A 26,410-nucleotide genomic window follows, 5' to 3' on the forward strand; every position below is an offset into this window, starting at 1 on the left:
GGCTGTGGAAGTAGTAATACTAGGGTAGTTTTGTCTGAGTGGCTGTGGAAGTAGTAAAACTGTGGTGGTTGTGTTGGTCACATTGGCAACATTAGTACTGTTGGTGGTTGTGTTGGTAGTGGTGGTGAAAGTAATAGTACTACTACCAAGTTGGTGGTAGTAATAGGACTGTTAGTACTAATTCTATTGGTGGTAGTAGTAGTGATGATGGTTGTGTTGGTAGCAGTGGCAATGGTGGTAGTAGTAGTTATTGTGGTGGTAGCACAGGTGATGTGCTGGTGGTTGTGTTGGTATTGGTGATTGTGGTGGTAGTGCTGTTGTTGGTAGTTGTTTGTAGTGGTGGTGTTTGTACTGTTGGCTGTGGTTAGAGTTGGTAGTAGTACTGTTAGTGGTTGTGTTGGTACTGTTGGTGGTAGTAGTAGTACTGTTGGTGTTGGTGGTTGTGTTGGTAGTGGTGGTGGTTGAACGGTTGGCTGTTAGAATTGGTAGTAGTAGTGTTGGTGGTTGTGTTGGTAGCAGTGGCAATGGTAGTATTAGTACTCTTGGTGGTTGTATTGGTAGTAATGATGGTAGTAGAAGTACTGTTGGTGGTTGTGTTGGGGAAGTGGTAGTAATAGGACTGTTAGTACTAATACTATTGGTGGTAGTGGTACTGTTGGTGGTTGTGTTGGTAGCAGTGGTGATGGTGGTGGTAGTAGTAGTAACGGTATTGTGGTGTTAGCGCAGGCGATGATGGTAGTAGTGATGGTGTTTTGTGTTTTAAGCAGTGGTGATGGTGGGAGTTGGTGGTTGTGTTGGTACTGTTGGTGGTAGTAGTAGTACTGTTGGTGTTGGTGGTTGTGTTGGTAGTGGTGGTTGAACGGTTGGCTGTTAGAATTGGTAGTAGTAGTGTTGGTGGTTGTGTTGGTAGCAGTGGCAATGGTAGTATTAGTACTCTTGGTGGTTGTATTGGTAGTAATGATGGTAGTAGAAGTACTGTTGGTGGTTGTGTTGGGGAAGTGGTAGTAATAGGACTGTTAGTACTAATACTATTGGTGGTAGTGGTACTGTTGGTGGTTGTGTTGGTAGCAGTGGTGATGGTGGTGGTGGTAGTAGTAGTAACGGTATTGTGGTGTTAGCGCAGGCGATGATGGTAGTAGTGATGGTGTTTTGTGTTTTATGCAGTGGTGATGGTGGGAGTTGGTGGTTGTGATGGTATTGTTGGTGGTAGTAGTTGTGTTTGTTATGGTAGTTGTACTGTAGGCTGTGGGTAGAATTGGTAGTAGTAGTGTTGGTGCTAGTGATGGTGGTAATAGTAGTTTTGGTGGGTGTCAGGGAAGTGACCCTGGTGGTAAAAATAATGGTCATTGGGTTAACAGTTGCAGCGGTGTTTGTTGTGGAAGTAGAGTGGTTATTTATTTATTTTCTGACCTGAATGAAGATTAGAACTTATCTATTAGAGGTCCCACTTTTTGCTTGCTCATTGACTGGAGAACCTTGTACTTGAACTTATGAATAGAACTTTACAGCAGCAGGTTAAAGGCTCTCTCTGGCTTTGTATCATGCATCTTTAACTCAGCAGCTGTCTGATCCAGAAGATACACTTGTCACAGCACTCATCATGTCCCTATGGGCTGTAAGACTACTTAAGCGAGTTACAGACAGACTGCTTGAGGCTCGGAATTCTCTCAGCTGGCCTCTACTGATCTCTGCAGAGTTCAAAAATAACGATGGGCACGTCAGTAAATCCTTGGACAGTTGGGCTTTGCCCATGGAACTCTCCAGGCAAGCTATTTATGTATAGAAATAATTAAATTTGGTATAATGGAAAAAAAATGTTTGTTTTATGAAGTTGCATATTTAATGCATTTATTTATTATTTAGGTTTAATTGACTTTGGTTGTGGTAAAATAAAAATGCTCAGATTTTTAAATCTGATTTGAGCCACTGTAATGTTGCCTCAGAAGTTAACAATATGTTTTATTTTATGCTGGACTATGGTTTATCACAGAGAAAGCCTGCAAAAGCAGCAGATATATAGGATAGCTTGGCTCTGTAACAAGACAAAAAGTGGCTGTCCTCTCTGGATTATCTTTGTGTCCAGTTGGCATGGTGAGCTTGTGATCCTTGTGCTATATATCAACATCAATGCCTGCTTTGGAATGTTCACTTTGTCCAACAGTCCAACTAGTTAGAGCTTTTAGCCACTTTAGAGGCTTCCTCATGTTGGACAACCATATCAGTGTTTGTTTTGGTTGGTCTTGCATTAGGTTTTAGCCTATTTAGCCTCAGTTCCATATTCTCCTAAAGTAGCTACTGTCATTTTCTAATTTACAGAGAGATTAGACACATTACATTAGTTTACATTTGCCTTACATTTTAGCTTTCAACCAACTGTGTGCAAATAATAAAATGAAATGTCTCCTGAGAATTTTTCACCTTTTTTTTGGTTTTACATTTATTTAGATAACTGCTACTTACATATATTTGTTACTGCTTTAAGCACTTCAAAATAAAACCTTTTGATCTATTGAAATTAATAGAAATAAACAAAAATTAAGTTAATTCAATGAATTATAAAGTAGCATGCAAGTGTTGACCAATTGTAGTTATGCAGCCAGCATTGCTTGCTCCTTTTTCAGCATACAATAAAAACGACAGCAAGTATCAGTTTGAAATATCTGCCAAATCTAGGCACATGCTCCATTCCGACATTCAAAAAAAAGAGAGAAATTTTAGCCAATACCACGTCCCTAAATGCTTTTCTTAGTAGACTGGCTTTAGTCATAATTAGAATTCATCAGTAGTCATAACAATTGGGCACAACTGTTTTGGATGCTTACGCTATATTCAGTTTATTTACTGAACTCTTAATATTTAACTGTGACCAGATTAGTGCCGTTTTTCATTCCATCACTTTGAGCAGTTAGCTTGGCAGGTGCATGGACATTTGGAGTGAAACCCTAAAGCTTTCATCTTTTTTTGTGTTTTTGATTATTTGAGCTCCTTCAGCTCAGGAATCTGTTGCTCTTGTTGAAATTAATCTGAAATTATTTAAGTCTCTTGTGTTAAAAGACATCCAAACATCACCACCAACAAGTGGCGTCAGAAGACGTGGAATGTGAGTTTAGCAGGGAAATAAAATCAAATGTGCTAGCTGTGGAAGAGAAGAGAGGGAATAATGCGTGTAATGGTCTGGCCGTCACCCGTGCAGTCTGCGGGGAGCCGCTGTGATTAATGACCGGGTGAGCGGAGCAGAACACAAGGACGGAGTGAGTCATCGCCGAGCATCTCTCATCTCAGACACACACAGCCTTCCTTTACAGCAAACGGGCTGGGCTGCGTTCGTCAGTCTTCCTGTCAGTGGACCACAGTCGTTCAGGATTGACACCGGCGTTGTCGTACAAGTGTCGAAGTGAGAGTTGTCATAGTAACCTTGCATTTTGAGCAGCAATGTGTTATAAGAAAGAGTTTAGAGAGTGTGTATGTGTATATATATATATATATATATATATATATATATATATATATATATATATATATATATATATATATATATATATATATATATATATATGAAGATAATGACCCCTGTGTGATGGTGATGTGTAAGAGAAGGAAGTGTTGTGTACACAGGTATTACAAATAAAAGATTAGGTTGTCCGTTTTTGAACTGGGTGGTTTGGTTGCAATTACTTGAAGGTCTCATTCCATCGTTATTTTCATTCATTTTAAAATGCTTCGTAGTGGTCTCTAGCATGAATGAATGGCATGTGAGACGTTTTTTTTTTTTTTTTGTGAAAAAAAGTGCTCAGGTGTTTCTATTTAGCCATGCTTTAGATCACTGAATTAGTGGGTGCTGAAGAGAGACAGAATTTCGGCTCTTGCTCATGAATATTCCTACATGCAAACATATTGCCTCTGATTGGCTAACAGCACTGCAGCAGAGAACACCTACCTGCCTTCCCCTCCACAGTCAAATTTACAGCTCTAAAACTCAAAACAAAAGAAAAAATGTTTTCAGAGATGTTAGCAATGCTGCGGTGCTCCGTATAACTGATAACTTCTTCCGTAGTTAATGATACCATGTTGGTTCAGCTGCAGCCCGGGCTCAGCTCTGTCTGTGGATGATCCTGAGCCGAGGTGGGCGAGGCCAAGAACTCACCAGTTGACGTAGACACCCTTACATCTCTCCGATCGACTCGTTTTTCAAAGGCTTTTCTTTTCTTAGCTACTGCAGACAAGGGAGACTGAGGAACAGTTTCATATGCAGCATACATATACACTTCAGAGACCTATAGTATTATACAAAGAACAAGAAAAAGTTGATTTTAGCGGAAGCTTTTAGTGGACATTCTGCTGGTAGAATGGAAATCGACTGGTTGAATATTTCTTTACTGCTTTTAATTGGCCTCCAGAGAAGTCATGTGGTGCACTTAGTAAAATAGGCACAATCAGCGTTTTTGTGCTCCACAACCTATTTCCTGCAGTTGAACAGATGTCTGAGGCTTTCACTGTTGTTGGATATGGTGTATTTTTGAGTGTGTGTGTGAGTATCAGCTAATTTAGAGTATGTTTGTATATTTGGCCTTGATTCATCACATTTGCTGCATATCATATTAATGCAGCAACATCAGAGATGTCACATTGTTAACGAAGAAGATTAAACCCCACCCCTATTTTCCCTGAAGGTCCTTTTTCTTGTCCTTCCTATCTCTCCGTCCTCTTATCCACTCATTATTCTTCCACGGATCTCTAGAGGTGTCCACTCTTCCTCTCTCCATCTCTCTTTATATTATCTCCCTGTGGGTCTCTACCCTGCTTGTCAGTCTCTATGGGACGGATTTCACATTCGTTGTCCAATATAGCACAAGCTGTGCTCAGCTGTCGCGTTATCTCATCAAAAGTGACAGAAGAAAGTAGTGGTATTATAATAAGAGTCATGCAGTGACACCTGAGCTATGACTGCATTAGCACTCATTCCCTGTCCGTTCCCTCACTGACCTTTCTTAAAGGAATATATTGGCAACAAATCCCATTACTTTGATTTATCACTGCCCACAAATGCAATCAATCAGCTCAGACATGTTTGGAATCTGAAGTTTACTTCTTTGGTTTAGAATGGAAAAAGATATGCTAATATTGCTAGTAAATTTTGCTCATAACAGCATTTAAGAACAGTTTAGTGTGCATGTAGCGTATTTGTTTCTATGTACCCTATACTGTTGTCTGATTTTAGATAAACACGGATCATAGGCGGTGTTACACTTTTGTGAGATAATAAATAGTTGCAGCGGTAAAATCTGCCTACATTACCTCAGCCATGTCTCTCTTATTGGCTGGAAAAGCACAGGGATTTCACCTTCCTTCTGCATTATTGTTGTTCTCAGGCAGCCTGTTGTTATGAATGTAGGATTTAGCATTACTTACATTTTATAAAGTTTTTAATATTTTTATTATTATTCTTATCATTATACAGTTCTGGAAAAAATATAAAGAGACCACTTCAGTTTCTGAGTCAGTTTCTCTGATTTCGATATGTTTGAATAAATTGAACATTATTGTTTTATTCTACACAATACTGACATCTCTTTCAAATTCCAAATAAAAATAATGCAAGAAAACAAGTAAGACAACAATATCATATTTATAAAGTTTTAAGAGTTCAGAGATCAATATTTAGTGGAATAACCCTGGTTTTTAATCACAGTTTGCATCTTGGCATGTTCTCCTACACCAGTCTTACACACTGCTTTTGGATAACTTTATTCCACTCTTGGTGCAAAATTTCAAGCAGTTCAGCTTGGTTTGATGGCTTGTGAGCATCCATCTTCCTCTTGATTATATTCCAGAGGGTTTCAATTTGATAATATCAAAGAAGCTCATCATTTGTAAGTGGTGTCTTATTTTTTACAGAGCTGTATATTCTTATTATTGTATAGTTTTTATTATACAGTTTTTGAATATTCTTATTCTTATCGGCTATGCCTGAACATCACGTCTTATTATTTTGTGTATCTTTCTGTGTCTTTCAGGCTCTGCACCAGTTGTATTATGACCCCAACATTGAGAATAAGAACCTGGCTCAGAAGTGGCTGATGCAGGCTCAGATCTCCCCTCAGGCCTGGCAGTTCTGCTGGGCTCTGCTCAGTCCAGACAAGGTAAGAGCAACATCTGCCACTTTCTTATTAACTTCTACTGTAGTGATCCACGCTCTGTTTCCATTTTTCTTTCTGCACTGTTTTGTTTTGCCTTATGCTACTTGATCCCGTTCTTCTCCTGTTTTCTCCTCCTTTTCTGCTTTTCTGCGTTTTTTGTTTTGCACTGCTTTGTCAGCTGCACTCTGCTCTGATTCTCCCTGTTCTACTTTACATCAATCCACTCCAATCTACTGTATGCTAAATCTACACTGCTCCTCTGCTTCACATTATGTCTATTGTGGTAGGTTCATCTAAAATGCTGTCTGTAATACTCCACTCTTTCCAACAGCTACTTTCTGTTTTACTGAAATCATATGAGTACTTATAATTTTCAGTCTACTCTCTTTTCCCTCTCTGATTCCTGCTTTGTATGTGAATGTAAAAGATGAGTAGAACAGCATCTCCCACTTTACCTCTTTCCTTCTGCTACTCACTGTATTTTCTTTCTTTTAGCTGTGACATTTATTTTATGCTCCTTCTCTTTTAATAAGCTGTTTACACTTGATTTCTCTCTACACAATGACTGGGCACAACCGGCTATGTGTGACCTGGCCCATCATGTGTCTTGGTGCATATCTAATCCTGCTGTAACTGATCTGAGCTGACTAAGAGGCACGTCCTCTTTGCACGGTCCCAGATTAGAGCTTCATGCATGATGGGGCTTGTAGCCTGTGGGAAAGGACCCAGATCATAAGGATGAATATATACTGTCAGATTTTTATACTTGCATAGTCTGCTTTAAAGGAAAAATAAATAAATAAAATAAGTCATTTCTGTTTTTCCTTTATAGTTCAGTTTTTTTTTTTTTTTTTTAATATCTGACCTATATATGTAATTGTAATTTGTGTCTATTTTAGACATATCTATTTAAAAATAGAGCGGCTACAAACAAGTCTTTGAGTGATGCCACAAAAGAAACAACAGAATTATTTGGAGAACCTGAGAGTGTCTATAATTTTAAAATGAATAAAGATGCTTTACAAAGAGTTTTAAACCTTTTATAAGATTCTATGCTTGGGTGGCATGATGGCGCCACATGCAGGACATGTGTTGCACTGCTCCAGGGGCCCCAGGGGCCTGGGGTTGTGGGCTCAATACCTGCTCCATTCACTTTGCCCATTACCTAAAGGGGGTTGTGTTTGAAAATTATGTGTGGTACCTTTGATAGACTAGTTCATTGTCCAAGGGGCATTTCTTTCCTGTGTCTGATGATTTTGATTAGGTTCCCGGATTTATTATTACCCTCACAAGGGAGAAGTGTACACAAAGATGGATGGCTGGTTATTTTTAGAACCACAAATAGTTTCTTTATGCCATTGTTCAAAGAACCCTTTGTATCACCTTCATTTTGCATTGTACTTTAGTGTAATAATACATTGTGGACTGCTTCTTGACCAGGTCCCAGAGATCCAGTACTTTGGCGCCAGTGCCCTCCACACCAAGATCTCCCGCTACTGGGGGGATATTCCCGCTGAGCAGTATGACACCCTGAAGACACAGCTCTTCTCTCAGATCGCCCTGTTTGCCTCTGGCTCCAAGATCGTTCTCACACGCCTGTGTGTGGCTCTGGCTTCACTGGCCCTCAACATGATGCCCGAGGCGTGGCCAGGTGCCGTATCTGAGATGGTGCGCATGTTCCAGGAGGAGGGAGGTGGAGTGGATGGTCGTGCCCGCTGCCTGGCCCTGTTGGAGCTGCTCACTGTGCTGCCAGAGGAGTTCCAGACCAGCCGGTTGCCTCAGTACCGCAAGGGGCAGGTGCGGGGAGCCCTGGGGCGAGAGTGGGCCGCAGTGTACCCGCTCCTCCAGCAGCTGCTGCGCCAGCCTGACTCACCAGCATTGGTTAAAGCGAGAGTGCTCAAGTGCCTGTCCAGTTGGGTACTCCTGGATGTGCCACTTAGTGAGAGTGAGGGCCTGTTGGAGGCAGGATTCGCCGCCCTCTCTGACCCAGAGCTCTTCGACACAGCCGTGGAGGCCATTGTCAACGCAATCTCGCAGCCCGACTCACAGAGGTGAGTATTCCTGCTTTGCTCACAGTTCTCATTTTTTATCTCGTACCTACCAGAAGCGTATTATATTTATCCTATATGTACCAATTTATTTCACTTCAACACTCTGTGTGTGTTATTAATGTGAGCTGTTGGATCATTGACTCGTAAAATATGTTGAAAGAGCCTAAAGAAACATAAAACTTTAGCATATATATATAGAAAGTGATCTACCTTCTGAACTTGACAGCAAGCGAGGTTGTGTTAAATCACCAAATTAAACCTGGTGCATATCATTAAATAAAACCACTAATGCTTAAAAAATCTCTGTAAATTTTGCATTAAAATAACCATGTTACAATTTGCAGAAAATTTGCATGTGTTAACACATTAATATTTACAGCCGAGTCTATAGACAGTGGTGTGAACCACTGTCTATTTAATATCAGACAAAGATAAACTGAGTAAATATAAAATTCACTTTTTTAAATGATAATTGTATTTATTAAAGGAAAAAAAAACATTCAACCAACCTGACCGCCCGCCAACCCACACCAGTGTTTCATATTTTCTCTGTTTGTGAATAAAACACTTTTTCACAAAGGGCTAGATTGGTTTGGATAGTTTTATCTCTGAATAAATGAAATTAAGTATTTACTAGGTTATATTTGTCTGATATTAAAGTTTGTTTGATAATATGAAAAACAATTCAAAAACAAAAGAAATCTGTAAAGGGGCAAATACTTTTTCATGCCTCTGTGTATTTAGCAAAAATATATGTTCCAATTTTGTCAATCCATTGCAACCTTAACCAGGAAGAAATGGATAAGAAGGGTGAATGGGTGAATCAGAAGAATCTGTAACTATTTTCTGTGCCTGTCATTGTTAATTTGTGCCATCATTTAAATCAGCAGTTCTGCATTAAATTGTGTAAATGCATCAATTGAAATATTCTTTAATGAATTGAATCATATAGTTGGACTTTCATCGAAGTTAAGGTTTTTGCATTATGTAATGTTTAGATTGGCTTCACAGCTGATCTGTCGGATGTGATTGGGGCATCCTCATGTCACATTCTCAAGTACCTGGTGAAGTATTACTTGAATTGATACTTGATTTGAGGTATATGTTAAACGTTTGACTTAATAAATGGGAGCAAGGGCTTTGAGTAATTAGTATGCACTGCTATAGTACTTGAGCTGAATACACACTCTTATAGCAAAGACAAGACCTCTCTTGCCACACAACAATACAATAAGCACAGTACTGACACTGCTGGTGTCATTGATAGTCTTAGACGTGCACATCGTCTTCATCTCCTGGAGCCACACAGAGACAGGGAGCGCTGAAAGGTGACGCAGGTTCTCTGCAGTGAGGCAGAAAGGCAGTAGAGGGAAAGAAAGGTGTGACGTATTGGTCAAGGAGAGAGTGACCTATACCGACCAAGTCAGTGATGTGAGGGAACGAGTGTGTGTGTGGGCTGAAAGAAATCCACAGATGATCTCCGAGTGTGACTTAAGGGAGATTGTGTAAATGTTTATAAACGTGCGAGTTATTAATGGATGAATAAACATGGAATATGACTAGAGGTGAGAGCTGGAGGGATTTTGGAGACTGTGTGTGAGTACATGGGCTGCAGACAGACAGACAGTGTGAAAGAGGAGAGTTGTGAGAGGCATGATCCAGACAGTTAGAGAGAGAGAGAGAGAGAGAGAGTGATTGGGTGGTTATTCTGACATAGAGAAGAGGCAGAAAAACAAAGCAGAGCTGAAACACAGACACATCAGAGGACGAGGGGAAAACACGGAGGGACTGAGGGAGAACAGCCGAGAGGGGATGGGAGAAGGGGAGGGGGGGAAGCGGGGGGACATTTCAAGGCTGGCTGGCGTTTCCATGGAGATAGAGCAAGGGAGCGATGTCTTACGCTCTGGTTGGTACAGACACGTTAAGCTCACCCCCCAACCCTCCCCCTGAGAGCGCGAGAGAGAGACCAAGAGAACGGAAGGACCAGCCAGAGGAGAGAGAGAGAGAGAGCTAGGTCTTTTTTTCAGGAATGTAGGATGACACTACTTGTTGTGAATGTATCTTTGTGAACAATATGGATGGACGAGGGACACAAAGGGAAAAGAACTGAGGAGGAAAAAGGAAAAGAATTATGTTAAGAAATGTAAAATGAGCCCCCTTGTAAGCATAGCACATTATATTAACGCAGAATGCCTCCTTTACTGGAGAAATTACTCTTTACCCAACGAAGCTGAAAGGTTTCTCGGGCTGTGTTCAGACTAGATATTTTTGGTATCAGAATATTGCTGCCTGGAGTTTTTTTTTTTCAATCTGCTGGTTATCGTAATCTGACACTATAAACCTAGCAATGCTGTTTTTTTAAATATTGAGTTACAATATCTGTCTCTACCTGATTGAAGTGTAATTTTCCAAAGTTCCTTGTGTTTTTACCCAAAATTTTTCTACATAACATTTAACTTTTTTGCTGAACTCAGTATTGCCTATTGTGTTTTTGAAGTCAAAAGAGCCTAATAACATTACTGGACTTTGTGTTAAAATAGTGACTTCATTTTAGTTATTTATGTTTTATTTCCCCCTCTCAATTAGTTCCAAGACCTTTTTGTTCCATTTCCCATGTCTGAATATTCTTAGTAAATAAAAGTTTTTATCTGAAAGTTATTCCTAATTAAATTGGTGTATTATCATAAAATTAGTGCCATACATTAAAAATAAAAGTGTTTATCATAACTATAGGTCATAATCACCCAGCACTAATACCACACTAAAGAAACCAAGGATGCAAATTAAAGAAGTGGCCGTACTTGAATAACAAACCCTTTTTACAGTGATTTTAAACACATTTTTGACAATAAATCCAGCAGTCTATGTCCAGCCACTGGAAATCCTTGGTGATGAAACTAAACCTTTATGTTCAGCATGTGTTTGCATGTCACATTAAAATATAGCATGAATAGTATAAAATAAACATTGAATTTTCTGAGAAAATGGAATTTGGGTTACTTTTACCTGCTGTGTAAACGTAGTCTGACGGAACAGCATAAGAAAACTGCATTTTGATCACTCTTTGAATGCCTACAGCTAGTTTAAAGGTTAAGAAAGCCTGATGGCGATGTAAATGCAGACCTGTGGGTTCTAAATCGAATCACCATTTCTTCTGACCCATACTCAGTTTCCTGCTTACTTAAAACTTTTTTGCTTGCTTAACAAATAAAAGCCAGATGCTGGTACTTTGTTATTCTTTTGTTTCCGGGTATGTTCTGGACCAAAAATAAATGCCTCTTTAAACCCAATAAGCAGCAGTTCCAGAATAATGATGGCAGTTCTTTGCATTCCTAACAACAGTAGAACACAGTGTTCCTCTGGTCGCAATCTGTGGGCATCATTAGCAGTGCAATCAGTCGCAGATACAAATGAGTGTTCGGGCTATAACCATGTTAAAAGGGGCTCAGATAAAAGGATAGTCAGAGTGAGATATTATTTGTGAGGTTGACGGCATTCACCTACATGGCAAATGTGTTAAATCGTCAGTGAAGAGCAAGTTGGTGGTTAACATTATGTGGCTTTATGATTAATCTAATAGCAGAGCCTCAAAAAGGTGGCAGCATTGTTTTCAACACTTTTCAGTTCAGCCAATACCTGAACAAAAAGCACAAGTCACAGAAATCAGCCATGTTTTTTAAAACGGTATGTTCTAGGTCATGGTGCATTTATATTAATTTAAATGAATGCTGCAAAATGACACAATTTACAGTATTTTAAGTGTACAAGGGAGCCCTAGTGCATCACTGATGCTGCATGCAGGTTCAGAAGTGTGTCTGCAGTCATCCATGTCATTACTGTGTGTAGCTGCAGCATGTGTCCTTGGAGACGTGCTGTGATATTTCAGCTGTAACGAGTTTTCGTAAGACTGACCATATGACAGGGCGTGCACACAGGTAGAACCGTCTGGACTTGGTATCTGCTACCACGTCTTGTTGTTTTCTGTTATTTTTTTTATTTAGTTACATAGAATTGATTTGCATTATCTTGCAATACTAATCATATTTGATACTATAGGTTTACAGAACATATATACAGCATACATATATTCAGTTGTATCAGGTGTTTGTGTGTGTTGACAGTGATAAGGAAAGAGATACAGTCCCCAGCCTCCCTTCCTACTCCCCAAAGAGATTAAGAGAGAGCTATATAATACTAGCTCAAAACATTATTATACTTCTGTTCATATTGTAGTAGGTATGGTTGTGCACCTGAAGGTTTTTGTGCATGTGAACATGTGATCCCTGGTTGTAGGAATACAATGCCAAAAGCGCTCAAACAGCCCCAGACCATGTTTCTACCACTACCATCCCCAGGACACCACCAAACATCCTGGACACCATCTGAGTTTAACAAGTTTATCTTTATCTTGTTAGACCACAGGACATGGTTCCAGTAATACATGCTCTTGCACTGCTTGTCTTCACTAAACTGTTTGCAGGCTTTTTGCTGCATTATCTTCAGCAGAGTCTCCCTTCTGGGACAGTGCCATGCAGACAGAGTTGGTGCAGTGTGTGGTGTATGGTTTGAGCACTGCAGGCTGACCTTACATGTTTTCAAGCTCTGCAGCAATGCTGGTAGCACTCGTATCTATTTTTTGAAGCCAAACTCTGGATATTACACTGATCACTTGGACTCAACATCTTTGGTCGACCCTGGGAAGACATGTCCTTAGTGGTACCCATCCTGGAAACCTGCGGTATGAACTGGGCCATCGTGCTTTATCTCAGTTTTAATGTGGTAGCAATCTTCTTATAGCCTAGGCCGTCTTTGTGGAGAGCAACAATTCTTTCTTACATCTTTAGAGATCAAAACTATACTGTTAAACAAGCTGTAGCATTTACATTGTGTTAGATTGTCATGTCAAACACAGTTTGATTTGTTACTTTGCTATTGTGATTATCACACCATAGGTTTTATAAAATAAAAATGGCACCTCTGGTATGATGACACCTCACCACGTCACAGACTATTTTCTTGAGGGCTTGGGCAGAGAATACTCTGATAGTAAACTCTGATATGAATATGGTTGAATAAGTTCTGAAGATTCTGAAAAGACAATTCAGAAGGATTGAATATTTTTTATAATTCAATCAGATGTCAAGTAGTCTCTGCAGATTCATTGAATCTTTGAATCTTTTGAGTTCACAGCTCTGCTGCCTATCCTGATCGGTTACATCGTTTCTGTGCTTTGCCAGTAACGATAGAGGCGAAGCCTCTGTGTCTCTTTTGTACCAAACCTGCAGTGTCCTTTGCTGCCAGAGAGACCAGGGTGACTGTTTAAATCCCAGTGGGGCACTGGAACACACACACATTGACTGTGTGCTGTACAGTAACAGATGGGGCTTGCAGCTCTGTAGGACTGGGCTCGGGCTCAGCATGTGCTTGTTATCAATTTTTCACTTCCCAAATGCACCACATTACTTTCCTTGCTCCTGAAAGGTTGTTAAATGGATTTAAAGGCCAGACTGTCGATACTTTCTGTCTCATAACACCCATATAACTCTTTTTTTTTTTATCGTTCTCCTCTCTTGTTTTCTCATCACAAGTTCTCCTGTCGACCTCCCATTTATTATTTGGTTTTTCACACTTTTCCCCTATTTTTAAGTGCTTTCTTTCCCCTCTTTCTTTCCCTTTCTCCCAATCTTTCCTCACAGCTCTCTTACTGTTTAAACACATTACAATCAATTGACTTGGGAGGATGCTATTGGACCAAGTGCATCTTGTTGCCAGGCAACTCATTTTGTCTGTCTCTTGGCGTCTGAGGATAATTGCAGGGTTTGGGGGGGAGGGAAAGGGGAGAGAGTTGGGAGCGAGCGATAGTGTGTCTGTGTGTGTTTGAGTCTGAGTGTGTCTGAAAGAGAGAGAAAGAGAGAGAGGAGCGCAGAGCATGTGTCTGTGCAAACGACAGGGTGTCAGGTTTCATATGAGTGTGTGTGAGGTCACTGTGAGAAACCTAATCTGTGCTTCACTCTTTTTAAACACACATCCCTCAGAGAGAACAGAAGGATGAAAAAGGTCTGCTCAGAAAAGGAAACAAATAAGTACAGACATACAGATACAAGAAAACACATTTAGAGGAAAGTAAATAATGGTTTTATAAGGTGTATAAAGACAGGCAAACTTGGTAAGGCTGAACAAATTTTGGAATAAGTGTGGTTGCAACTGAAAGACAATAATTTGGGGAAATTTTATGCAGATAACCACAAGGAAGGAAGCCAGCAAAAACAAAGAACTTTGACTTAAGAGTACAGCTCTGTAGGCTTAGTTGTCAGATGATAGCTCTGGTTTTAGTATGTGAAAAATTTTAGTATGTTAAAAATGACTGGTTAGTTTTAGTTATAGAGGCTTCTTTTTCTCTAGAATTGGTTTAAGAAGCAGTTGGATAGTGTAGTCGGTAATAAGAGTCATCCTGGTAGAAATACACCGAAATGAAAACCTGGAATGCCGAACACAACTTTTTGCTTATTTGACCAGACACCAATTTTTTCCCCATTTTTGTCCAAGTAACTGTGTTTTGATATTTGGTTTGTCCTTACTTCTTAGTAGCAAATTAGGGTTAACTTCCCACCAGTAAGACTCCTAAACTACATTCACCTCCCTTTACCCCTTTTGCAGCTAAGCAGTTAATACACGATAAAGTATGAAACTAAGAAGAAGACTGACTTAAATGTACAGGAAATTAAAAATAACCCCTTTTAATTTAACCTTAACATTGAACTCTCAACCACTAACAATTCAATTTAATTTGCAGTAAAAAGGACTCCAGCCATTTTCAACTCAACACAGCAAACAGAAATGTGCTGTCTTTAGATGTGCCACATTACACACTGAGCACACAACGTGGATCATCGCTCAAAGACCTACCACCGCCGCTTACACTCAGCACAACTGATAACAGCATTCAGCCGTTTGGCTTTTTCTTTCACGCTCATTCATTCATTTTTAACCGCTTGTGTTTGAGGTCACAGTGTACTTGTGTGTGAGGGCGATGGCAAGGTTGCAGTTTTTTTTGTGCTGGGGAGTAGAATCAGAGATTATAAAAGCTCTTTTCTGTCTCATTTCCTTTTATTTGTGTGGTTGTATTTCATCTTGTATTGATAGCAGCCAGTTTTTTCCACGTTTATCTGCTCTGCTTAGTCAGAAAAATGAGAAATGCAGTTAAAGGCTGTGCATCCTGGCAACCATTAATGTTTCAGACTGACCTAAAAATTTCAGCTTAATGTGAAATTTAGTGCTAATAAATCTGACTTCCATCAAGAATCTCTGCCATGTAGCTATATACTTATGACCTTGTATGGTGCCAGATGTTGAGTGCCCATCAGATGTGAATAAGGGAACGGAAGGTGTCCTGCCAACCAGTCCAGCCTCTTTGCCACTCAAACGACTGAAAGGATGAGAAAAGCTAAACAAAGGAAATGGACGCAGAGCGTTTTGGAAATGAGCGATGACCTTGTCCTTCTCTTTAATTTAATAGCAGTTCTCTTTGACTGTTTCCTACAACTCTGATATCTCCCTCTATCCACTATTAAGTAGGATTTAGACAAAGGAGATGAAGACCATGAAAGAGTGAGCCAGCCCCCCTTGTGCACCAATTGGTCTCATCTATAATTTAGTGTCATCGTATCATTGGATATAATTGGGTGTAATGACTGTTCAACTCATGACAGCACTGCACTTCCAGACAAGGAGCGCCCTCAAGATAATTTTGTAATGTCATTCCTTACACAGATTATTGAATGCTGTATTTTTATTATCTTTTTTGTGAATGAATCTGCCAAACAATGGGAAAAAGGAACTGATTCTATAGTGCTGTGGACAAAGTCCATTGTTGCTTTAATCTAAACACTATAATTTTGTGACAAAAGTGATTACCAAGCCTGAGATCAGTGATGATTAAGTGATGGTTATTTTAAATGGCATGTTTGTTTTAACTCCTTTTTATTTATGTAAAAATGTCAAAATGGACCTCATTGAGTTTGCAGCAGGTCTGTGAAAATCCAAACCTATATTGGTTGATAGCCAGGTCTTCCTAGTGTCAGGTCTCTGCAATAACTCTTAGGTTTTTATTTCTAAGAAAGAAAGCAGGGGCTATGGGACTTCACTCCACACTCCACAAAGACGGCCATGGCAGATGCGCTGGTGGAACTAAAGATAATGAGGCAGTAACTGTCTTTCTTTTAGTCTGTGCCTCGTTAACATTTTTCTTTTTGCAGATCCTCTATTCTTATGGAGTTATGGACGAATGCATTGTGTGTATTCGAGGGCATAGTGCAGAGACAAGTCCTTAGATTTTTCCAGAAAGGCTGAAGCAGCAGGAAATCTGTGAAGAAATTGACACAAGACGAGGCAGGGAGATTAGGTACCAGTGGCTGACGGAAGAACATGAAAACAAAGCATGTGAGAGGGAGAAGAAAAGACTGCGAGGGAAAATAGCTGGGCTGGGAGGCTGTGTGTTTATGCACTTGTTTTGGCAGATGATGTCAAGAGAGCTTTGAAGAAATGTAGGTTAGCACGAATTCGATGCAAACAAAGCCCTTGTTATGTTATATGAATCATAAGCCTCTGTAATGGTATATTTTGTGAAATATATTAGGGCAGAGCAATCTAGGTTGGACTGAGTACTTGGCCCTGGGGCACTCCGAAAGAGCAGCCTTGTTGTTGCTTTTAAGGAAAATGTGTTGAGTGGGAGTCTGTGTTTGTGTGCCTTTTCGGCTCGCATGAATCACCAAATATACCCACACCTTAAGAAACATTTCCACTAGAGCTGTGCGTTCTGATTTATCTTAATGTTGAAGTAAACATCCGATACTAACAGATAGGGAATAAGTTAACTGTGGGGACGGGAGTGAACATTGGTCATAAACAAATAAAATGAATGTTTATCTATAGTGTTTTATTGTTACAAAATAGACAAAACATCATTGTTAGGTTTTTGTATTAGCACAGCTAACCTGTAAAGTATATGGATGCAGATAAAGACTCTATACAGTGCCTTTTCTCCTCAGTGGATGTTGTGCCAAAAGGTATTTTAATTTGTGTGTTTTCTGTATTTATGAACCCATTTTATGTTTTTTCTTTTTTTTGGATTTTCCCCAGATGGATTTTTTTAAAGTAATTTGATGAGATCTGGTTTACAAAATACAAAATAATAATAAAAAAGATTTTAATATCTAAAACAGTTTGGAGATTTTGGCTCAAAGTTTCTTTTTAACATTTAATAGTTTTTGTTGTAGTTGTTCACTAGTAGGTTGAATGTAAATTTTGAAAATGTAATTATAACGAGATATAGAGTGGCAGAAAAAAAGATTTAAGGTTTGGCATGTGACCGGTTTCACATGGTTTACTGGGATTTTCATTAGCTATAAGTTTGAGGTTCATATTGTCACTTTCATCTTTTCAGTCAACTGTGATATCTTTAACATGGAGATACCATCAGCTACAGTACGTAGTGTAAAGGTACTGATCTTTTTTTTTTTTTTTCCTAACTTTCAGGTACGTGAACACATTGCTGAAGCTGGTTCCACAGGTGCTGCAGCTACAAGAGCAGTTACGTGAAGCTGTACAGAATGGAGACATGGAAACATCACATGGGATCTGCCGAATCGCAGTCTCTCTAGGAGAGAACCATTCCAGGTATACTTCTATTATCATTACTTGGTCGACTTTGCACATGACTGGAAAGCGACTGTTTATCTTAACATGGAATCTGCTGCTGTGAATCTTGTCTGATGTGCATTTGTGCTGCGTATGTGTAAAACTGTGTGCTCTTGAGTAATTATGTGGCACTCTTCACTAGGGCAGCTGGTCTCAGTGGGCAAGTGCCCTAGCTGAGTGAGCAGTTTGCAGCACTGATGGTATTACAATAGCTCTCCAGATTTTCTAGTGCTGTTCACACAACATTTTCATGTCTGCAGCTTCTCCTTACACACTCTGAACAACATACTGACGCAGGCTTTGCATTGTTCTCCGCTAAAGGTGCTTAATCATCCTTGGAGAGTTCAAACAATGCTGCCGCTGTAATAAAATCACATCGTTTTATTGTTTATGCTTTAGTACCTCTGACTAAGTGTGATATAGTATATCAGCAACACCTGCTCATAATGTGCAACTCGGAACACTCTGTTTTTGCTGTGTGCCTACTCATGTGTGTTTTACACACTTTTAAATAGTAACAAATAGAGGAAAGATTTTAAGGTTTCTTTTACTGCAAATAGCTGTATTTCCATTCCAAATAAATGAAATGGGCTTGATGCAAATGTTTGGGCACCCATCATGGTCTATACTTTTTAACACCCCATTTGACAAGTATTTGAAGTTTTAGTTTGGAGGATTTTTATTCTTACTATTAGGCTTATACTACTGTACACATAATATAAAACACTAAGGCTTTACATTAAGGCAATTTAGTAATTTGTCCCAAAAAATTACACGACTTCCGTTTCAAAACAAAATATTTTAAATAGTCCCATAAACACTATAAATGGACTTGAAATTTACTTAATGTTTAAATTTTCAAAGAGATATTTCTCAAAGACTCTATTGCACACGTTTAACACAAGTTTAATATCAATCATTTCAGTTATTATTGAAGCAATTAGAGGCATTACAGTATTAAAATCAGCCATAATTCCCTTCTTTCTTCAGTAAAAAAAAACATTTAATTCAGTGTGCATTAAGAGTATCATTTAAGCTACAGTATTAATATATTTAAAAGGGCTAGAATTACTTTTTATTTTATTCTGATAAAAACACTCACTAACAGTTACAGTGAGTAACAGCAGCAGGAACGCTATTGCAGTACTGATCTCATTTCTCTCCAGGCAGGACAGAGCAAGATGAGCATTTGATTCCACAGGGTGGAGCTTCCAGTGTATTAGCTTGTTATCCTAACTGACTAGCGTTAGCTAGCATTCTGTTTCTGCTACTTTGCAGCACTGTTCTGGCCAGCGCTCCACAGCGCCTCTAGTGGTATGGCGGAATGTAAAAAAATGCATACTTATGGTTCTAATCTCCTCTCCGGTATACTGCCCAGCTCTACTTACTATCTGAAAGTATGTAGATATTAGAGGTGTGCCAAAAAATCGATTCACATAAGAATCTTGATTCTCATTTACTACGATTCAGAATCGATTTAAAATGTCCCAAAATCGATTCTAAGGTCCAATCCCATTTCTTCCCTTGGCCCTACCCCTCACGGTAAGTTCACACTGCAGCGGCACGAAGCGTTTTTCGCTCCGCCTCCCACTGCCCAAAGCGACCGTGGCCGCTGCAGTTTGAACTTACCGTCAGACCCACACAGAGCGTAGGTGTATGAGAATCACCGGTAAGATGGCAGAACAAGCACTATATTACCTTAGATTAACGTGTAGTTTTAATGTTTTATGGCAGAATGCTTCATAACAAGCATAAAAAAGATCGCTAGTAGTTAGTTTCAGTTTCTGTTAGCTAGCTAACTAGCTAACTTTCCAGTTCCACCTTAAATAACGCTACAGGTGGCAGCGGGCTGCAGCATTTAAGGCGGAACGGAAAAATAACAATAAGCTAATCAGAGCTAATTTCAGCTCCTCATCACAGAGGAATTAAGGAATGGACAATATGAATTAATTTCTCCACCTCCTGCCCCCTTTCTGAAGAAATACAACGGCCTAAAATTAACTAGTTAATCAGCAGCTGCTCCTGAACTTTAGCGCTCCACTGTTATCATCACATCAGCCCAGCAGCGTCACCTACACACCACCGCTAGTAGCCTGGTAATAAATCAGTGTTATTTATTATTTATTTATTGTTCATTAACGTCATTGTGATATCCCAGTGATTCCTCTGTCACTGAAGACCCACATTCCTGCACATTTTATTGTTTTTGTAACACATTACCTTCTCCAGGACCAGTGTATATTTTGGAGGCTTTTTTTTCAATAAGTTTTCAATAAATTTTTATAAATCAAATCGTTTTGAATCAAAAATCGATTTTGAATCGAATCGTGGCCCCCAAAATCGGAATCGAATCGAATCGTGAGATAGTAAAAGATTCCCACCCCTAGTAGATATATTTTTGATCTGTATACGATGCACTGCTCTTTTATGTCTTGAGATTGTATTGAGGATTTTGAGTTGTTTATCACTCCAATAGCTGCGACAAAACAAGCACAATGAATAATCAGTTCACATTCAAGTGTTCACGCTTTAAAATGTTCTTTATATTTTTTTTAATAAATGTTTTTTAATTATTTACATTTTGCAGGTTTGCAGGTGTAGTTGTCAGTTGCCAAGATTTCTTAATTACATTCATAATTACATAGGAATTTAGAAAACTGCTACCTTAAAATGCTTTTCTTTCTTCTCATGCCCTCCTTTCACAGGCTGTATGGGCATCCGTTATTTTCATTTTCAGAGTGCAAATGTTAAATCTTGTTTTGACCAAAAATGTTTATTTTGGTACATTCTTATTTTTTACATCAGAACCTTTTTAAAACTAAAGCAGAGCCTTAATTACACATGTAGTGCTACTGTAACCCACTGTCTGAATCTGTGTGTCTTACTCTACATCTCACTCATCTCTGATCTGCTGTAACCCCTTCAGGACGCTGCTGGAGCAGGTGGAGCACTGGCAAAGTTTTTTGGCACTGGTCAATATGATCATGTTCTGCACAGGAATCCCTGGACACTACCCGGTCAACGAAACCACAAGCTCCCTCACTCTCACTTTCTGGTACACACTACAGGTATGCAGTTTGTTTGGAGTTTCTGGGACCTCATAATTTACAAAGAGTATACATTTTTATCGTTTGTGCTGTTTAATGTCTTTTGAATTGATGAAAAAGGACATGTAGTGTTTTATAATGAACTGGCTGTTATTTGTCTGTTTTGTCTCTTAGTTGTGCACACACATACACACACATGCACAATCTGTGGTTGTGTTTAAAAGAGTGAGTGATGTATATAAATAGCTTGACCTTTACTGTCAAGATAATAGACGCAGCCAGTGAACATTCAACTGCAGCTTCATTCCAGCCCTCCCCTGCTGTGCATGTTCAATTGTATGTTTTGTCCAGTACGACCTGTCTGTATGTCCTATATATGTCATATATACTTGTTGATGCATCAATATCAAGATCTCTCTCTCTTCCTTTCACTTATTCCTTCCCTCTCTCCTTCCTTCTCTCCATTTAACCTCCCCCACATCCCACTCACTCTCAAGCACTGAAAATCCCACACTGTCTGGTGCTGTTACAGAAACTCAAAATATCATTGGTTCGGCTCAGTGCGCATCTAGTTATTCATTCTTTATTTATTTATTTATTTATTTATTTATTTTAAGAGAGCATCCTAATTACGGATAAAATGACAGAGCTGCTGGGCCAGTACAGGCACTGCTAATTAGCATCATATGTTCAATAACCAAAGTCTTTCCACTCATTTTCATACAGTTTTATAATCTGAAGTGAAGTGAGTGTAAGAGTAACATCAGTAACAAATGGGGGTGGTAATATAACAAAACTATATTATCACAATTTGTCAGGTGCCTAGTCAATATTCTGTAGATTAAATATAATATTAATTTGGTCTTAATGATAATAGCAAGAAAATAGTCCATTTTCCTAAGTGATCATTTGTGGTAATTTTACGTAGCAGTAAGCGAGCCATTCACAATGGTAGGAGAATGTAACACTAAAACTCGTTTCATTTAGTTTTATTGGCATAGCAATGGTATGTAGGTTAGTGGTGGCTCAGTGGTAGAAATACTATGTTATTGATTAGTTGATGAGGTTTAATACCCCAGTCAACCATGCTGCCATTGTTTGGCCCTTGTGTGAGTCTCTTATTCTCTGTCTTCCAGGCAGAGATGTCAAGTAACGAAGTGCTAATACTTTATCTCTCTTAAGTAGAAAGTTTGGTTATCTGTACTTATTTTTGTAATTATTTTTCAGCTGACTTTTAACTTTTACTTCTTACATTTTCACACAATTATTGGTGTTTTCTACTCCTTGGATTTAAAAAAAAAACTTATTATTGCTATTTAGTTTTCATTCTGGCTTCTCATTGGGGAAAAAAAAAAAAACCTTAATGGCATTTTTTTTTTTCTTTTACATTACTTTAATATTTTAAGTAAAAAGCAGTACTTTTACACTTTGACTTAAGTAAAAAGCTTGAGTTGATACTTCAGCTTCACAACTTTATCGACTGAGAAAAGCTATTTTAAGCTAAAAAATACATGAGCTCAGAGTTCATTAATATAGCCCTACACAAGGAAGCCCTCAGGACACACATTTTATTATTATTGAAGGTTGTGTCAACATTTCTTGTGTCAAATGTTTTTTTTTTTTTTTTTTATCATTATAGTTTTGGTTTATATTGTAAAATGTAGGCACTCTCAATAATTATATTTTTGTTTAATTACATTGTTGTCTGTTTGCTACAGGATGACATCATGTCCTTTGAAGCAGAGAAACAGGCTGTCTATCTCCAAGTGTACAGGCCCGTGTATTTCCAGCTGGTGGACGTCCTGCTCCATAAAGCCCAGTTCCCCACTGATGAAGAGTACGCCTCCTGGTCCTCTGACGAGAAAGAGCAGTTCAGGATTTACAGGTGTGTCAGTGACTGTTAGAGTTGTGTAGTTTAAAGGAAGACATGCACACACTATTTAATATTTCACTGGGTAATTAAACTGAGTATGTCTTCCTATGCCTGATGTACAGATAATATGTACAGATTAAAAAAATTTTTGGTGGGTTTTGTGGTTTTGTTGAGTCTGAACCAGAACAAAAGGCTAAAATGCAAAACAAAGCTGCCCTTCAGAAGTGATTGCATCAGAGAGAGAGAGAGCAAATAAATATTGTGTCATTAACTTTTGTTTTCTTTTTTTTTTCTCTCTCTCTAGGGTGGACATATCAGATACGCTGATGTATGTCTATGAGATGCTCGGAGCAGAGCTGCTTAGTAATCTTTATGACAAGCTAGGCAGACTGCTTACCAATGCAGAACAACCAACGTCCTGGCAGGTTAGAAACCACACGTACACACAAACACACGCACATCTACATGCTGCCACAAAGCCAAAAAAGGTCCAGTCTTATCTATAAAACAACACACCTGATTCTGCTTGTTTAATTCATCTTCAAACAATTGATCATGATTGTTGATGCTTTTGCTTGGCTGGAAGGATAACCTGCAGCTAAACTCAAAAGTCTTTTTGTAGATAAAATTGGACAACCTTGCAGTGCTTGACAAGCATCAAGGATATTTTTAATACACTGTAACATACAGCTGTAATATATGTGATATTTAAAACGTGTTTCTTTGGTTTCCACAGCACACAGAGGCTCTACTCTATGGTTTTCAGTCCATAGCAGAAACGATAGACGTGAACTACTCAGATGTCATTCCTGGCCTGATTGGCCTTATTCCCCGAATCAACATTAACAACGTGCAGCTTGCAGACACAGTCATGTTTACTATAGGTTTGTATCAAAGGTTTTATTACTGGCTTAAGCCTTAATTAGGCTGTATTTCAATTTGAAATGTGGAAGAACTGTTGGAAAACAGTTCTTAAATACTTAATTTTCTGGGAGTCCTTCATATGAAGACACTGATTTAAATCTGTAATGTTCAAGTCATGAACATTGTCGGTGCCATAAAATAGCTATCATGTTGCTGATATGGCACAAACCACAAACACAAACAAACATGTACCCGCCAACAAGGCCCCAATACCAACATCCAGTACCTAGTACACATTGCTGCACTAACGAACATACAACTTCATCACTCAAGTCGAATAAAATATATTCAGTCCTAGATCCACAGCACCAGAGATGGTGTCTAAAAACAAGCAGCTCGGCACACGATAATTCATGAAGCACTCCTTAAAAACGTGTTTCTTCCCCAACTGCACTGTGATGGTGCCCTCAGATCCCATGTTCAGCTCTGCAGAGCCCACTAAAACAGGAGTGGACGTAAGTCCACCTTGAGGTTCATACACCTAAATCGAAGTCCACAGCCAGTAAAAAACAAAGCTGGTAAAAATGGGAAACTCTGAAAATAATTTTTTCAGAGTCAGCGATTATTTCTGTCATATCCTCCAACTCTTAAAAACGATAGAAACAGCTGAACATGAGATTTAAAAGACATTTAAATGTCTAGATGTTGTTTAAACTTGGAAAGTACTAATTATTTAGTGATTAAATAAGTAATTTGTTGTTTGGGCATTTTTGGAGAGGCAGACTAAATTGAGTAAAAACTGTGTTAAAGAGTGAGAGATTTACCCCCATTTATCTCTCAGTGCGTTTCTGTCCCCAGCACTTGGTGTACTGCGGTACTGTTACTAATTAATGATTAGTTGACAATGAAATTTGTAGTTGACAAATTTAAATATCTGGCATTGTCGATTATATCGACTAATCATTGCAGCTTTGTCCATAGTGTAAACTTAATCTCAATTTTTTATCTAAGCATGATTTCTTAATTTCTTTCAAATACGCTTGCTTGGAAAAGTGAAAAAAACAAACAAATAACTACTATATTGCACTATTTTACATTAATAACTACATATTTCTCCTAATTGCTTAATTCTAAGAATATAAAACTTCAAGCTCGTACTTGGTTTGAATGCATCCCTATTACAAAGTCCTATACACAAAGAAATAAAAAAGAAATAAAAAAAATAAATGAAACTAAATTGATGTATGAGCAGACCAGAATCAAATTATACGGACACTGAATCATCAGCTATTAGATCAGTAGTGAGACAAAGTATGTCATGTCATTAATAATGAAATTTATTAATTAAATTATTGTTTTACTGTACATTTTTATTATTTGTGTTGTGGTCCTCGGTTGTGGGATACATATTGTATCATCTGAAATATATTCTCTCTCCTGCTCTTGTTGTAGGTGCACTGGCAGAATGGTTAGCAGATCACCCGGTGATGCTGAGCAGTGTGTTGCCCTTGGTGCTGCAGGCTTTGGGAAATCCAGACCTGTCTGTGTCCAGTGTGTCCACTTTAAAAAAAATCTGTAGAGAGTGCAAATACGACCTGCCCCCTTACGCCACAAACATAGTTGCAGTGTCACAGGTGAGGATACATCCACACAAAACAGTCTTGAATGTAAAAAAATAAAATGGAATTTGTACAAACAGTCTCTCCACACACTGAATGAATTGCATTATATCTTCATATGGATCTGATGGTTCTCTTTTTCCCTTTTCTTTTGCGTCCTTTTTACTGCAGGAAGTGCTTATTAAACAGATCCACAAGGTCAGTGTCCCTTATTTAACCTCTTAAAATAGGCTGCAACAACCTCACAAGATTATTAGTAGTGTTGATTACAGAAAATATGATAAATTAATTGACTTGATGATATTTGTTTTTATCACTTAATATAATGGAATAAATATTAAATAATAAATATAAATATTAAAAAGTCATTTTTCTGTAAATATTGTAAAAATTAGGTCACTTGGCAGCACTGTTATATGTTAATGTATATGTTATATGTTAATAACTGTTAATGTTATATATTTTAAAAACACTGCATTTTTTGGAGAGAATATTATTTTGTAGATTGATTTTAAAGCCAGTAGTGAACATTCTTGCAGAATACAGTTGTTGCACAGTTTAAGTGCGTCCACCTCTGGGCAGTTAATAGACTTTTATTGCTAAGTGCTCGCTATGATTCTAGGTAGTTGCTAGATAGGTGCTGTTGTGACTTTTGCCTTTGTATTCTTAGTGGTGTTCTGCTGGTTGCTATTATTAGTGGTTGCATGCAGGTGCTAAAATATTGCCTTTGTATTTCTAGTGGTTGCTATGGTGAATCTAGGTGGATAATTTGGTATCCTGATGGTTGCTATGATTAGTGGTTGCATGCAGTTGCAAGTCCATTGCTTTTGTATTCCTAGAGGTTACTTTGGTGATTCTAGGTGGATAATTTGGTATCCTAAGGTTGCGATTGTTAGTGGTTGCATGCTGTTGATAAAACAATGCTATTGTATTCCTAGTGGTTGCTATGGTGAAGCTAGGTGGATAAATTGTTATCCTGATGGTTGCTATAATTAGTGGTTGCATCCTGTTGATAAAACAATGCTATTGTATTCCTAGTGGTTACTATGGTGAAGCTTGGTGATTACTATGGTGAAGCTAGGTGGACAATTTGGTGTCCTGATGGTTGCTATCGTCAGTGGTT

The 26,410-nt window shown here is 38.6% G+C and overlaps 1 protein-coding gene across 2 annotated transcripts in view; it reads left to right on the forward strand.

The window, feature by feature from the left end:
* Positions 1–26,410, forward strand: part of ipo13b (importin 13b) — a 60,850-nt gene that overhangs the window by 12,529 nt on the left and 21,911 nt on the right. For both annotated transcript variants that reach the window (XR_007440043.1, XM_022664690.2), the window contains exons 2-10: positions 6,015–6,140; positions 7,578–8,188; positions 17,723–17,863; positions 20,811–20,952; positions 22,650–22,816; positions 23,109–23,229; positions 23,541–23,688; positions 25,121–25,302; positions 25,459–25,485. Coding sequence is in view for 1 of the 2 variants with exons in the window: in XM_022664690.2 (XP_022520411.1) it covers positions 6,015–6,140; positions 7,578–8,188; positions 17,723–17,863; positions 20,811–20,952; positions 22,650–22,816; positions 23,109–23,229; positions 23,541–23,688; positions 25,121–25,302; positions 25,459–25,485 (1,665 nt within the window). In the remaining variant the exon portion in view is untranslated. The remainder of the gene's footprint in view (positions 1–6,014; positions 6,141–7,577; positions 8,189–17,722; positions 17,864–20,810; positions 20,953–22,649; positions 22,817–23,108; positions 23,230–23,540; positions 23,689–25,120; positions 25,303–25,458; positions 25,486–26,410) is intronic.

Source organism: Astyanax mexicanus, chromosome 1, assembly GCF_023375975.1.
Source record: "Astyanax mexicanus isolate ESR-SI-001 chromosome 1, AstMex3_surface, whole genome shotgun sequence".
Classification (NCBI taxonomy): Eukaryota; Metazoa; Chordata; class Actinopteri; order Characiformes; family Acestrorhamphidae; genus Astyanax; species Astyanax mexicanus.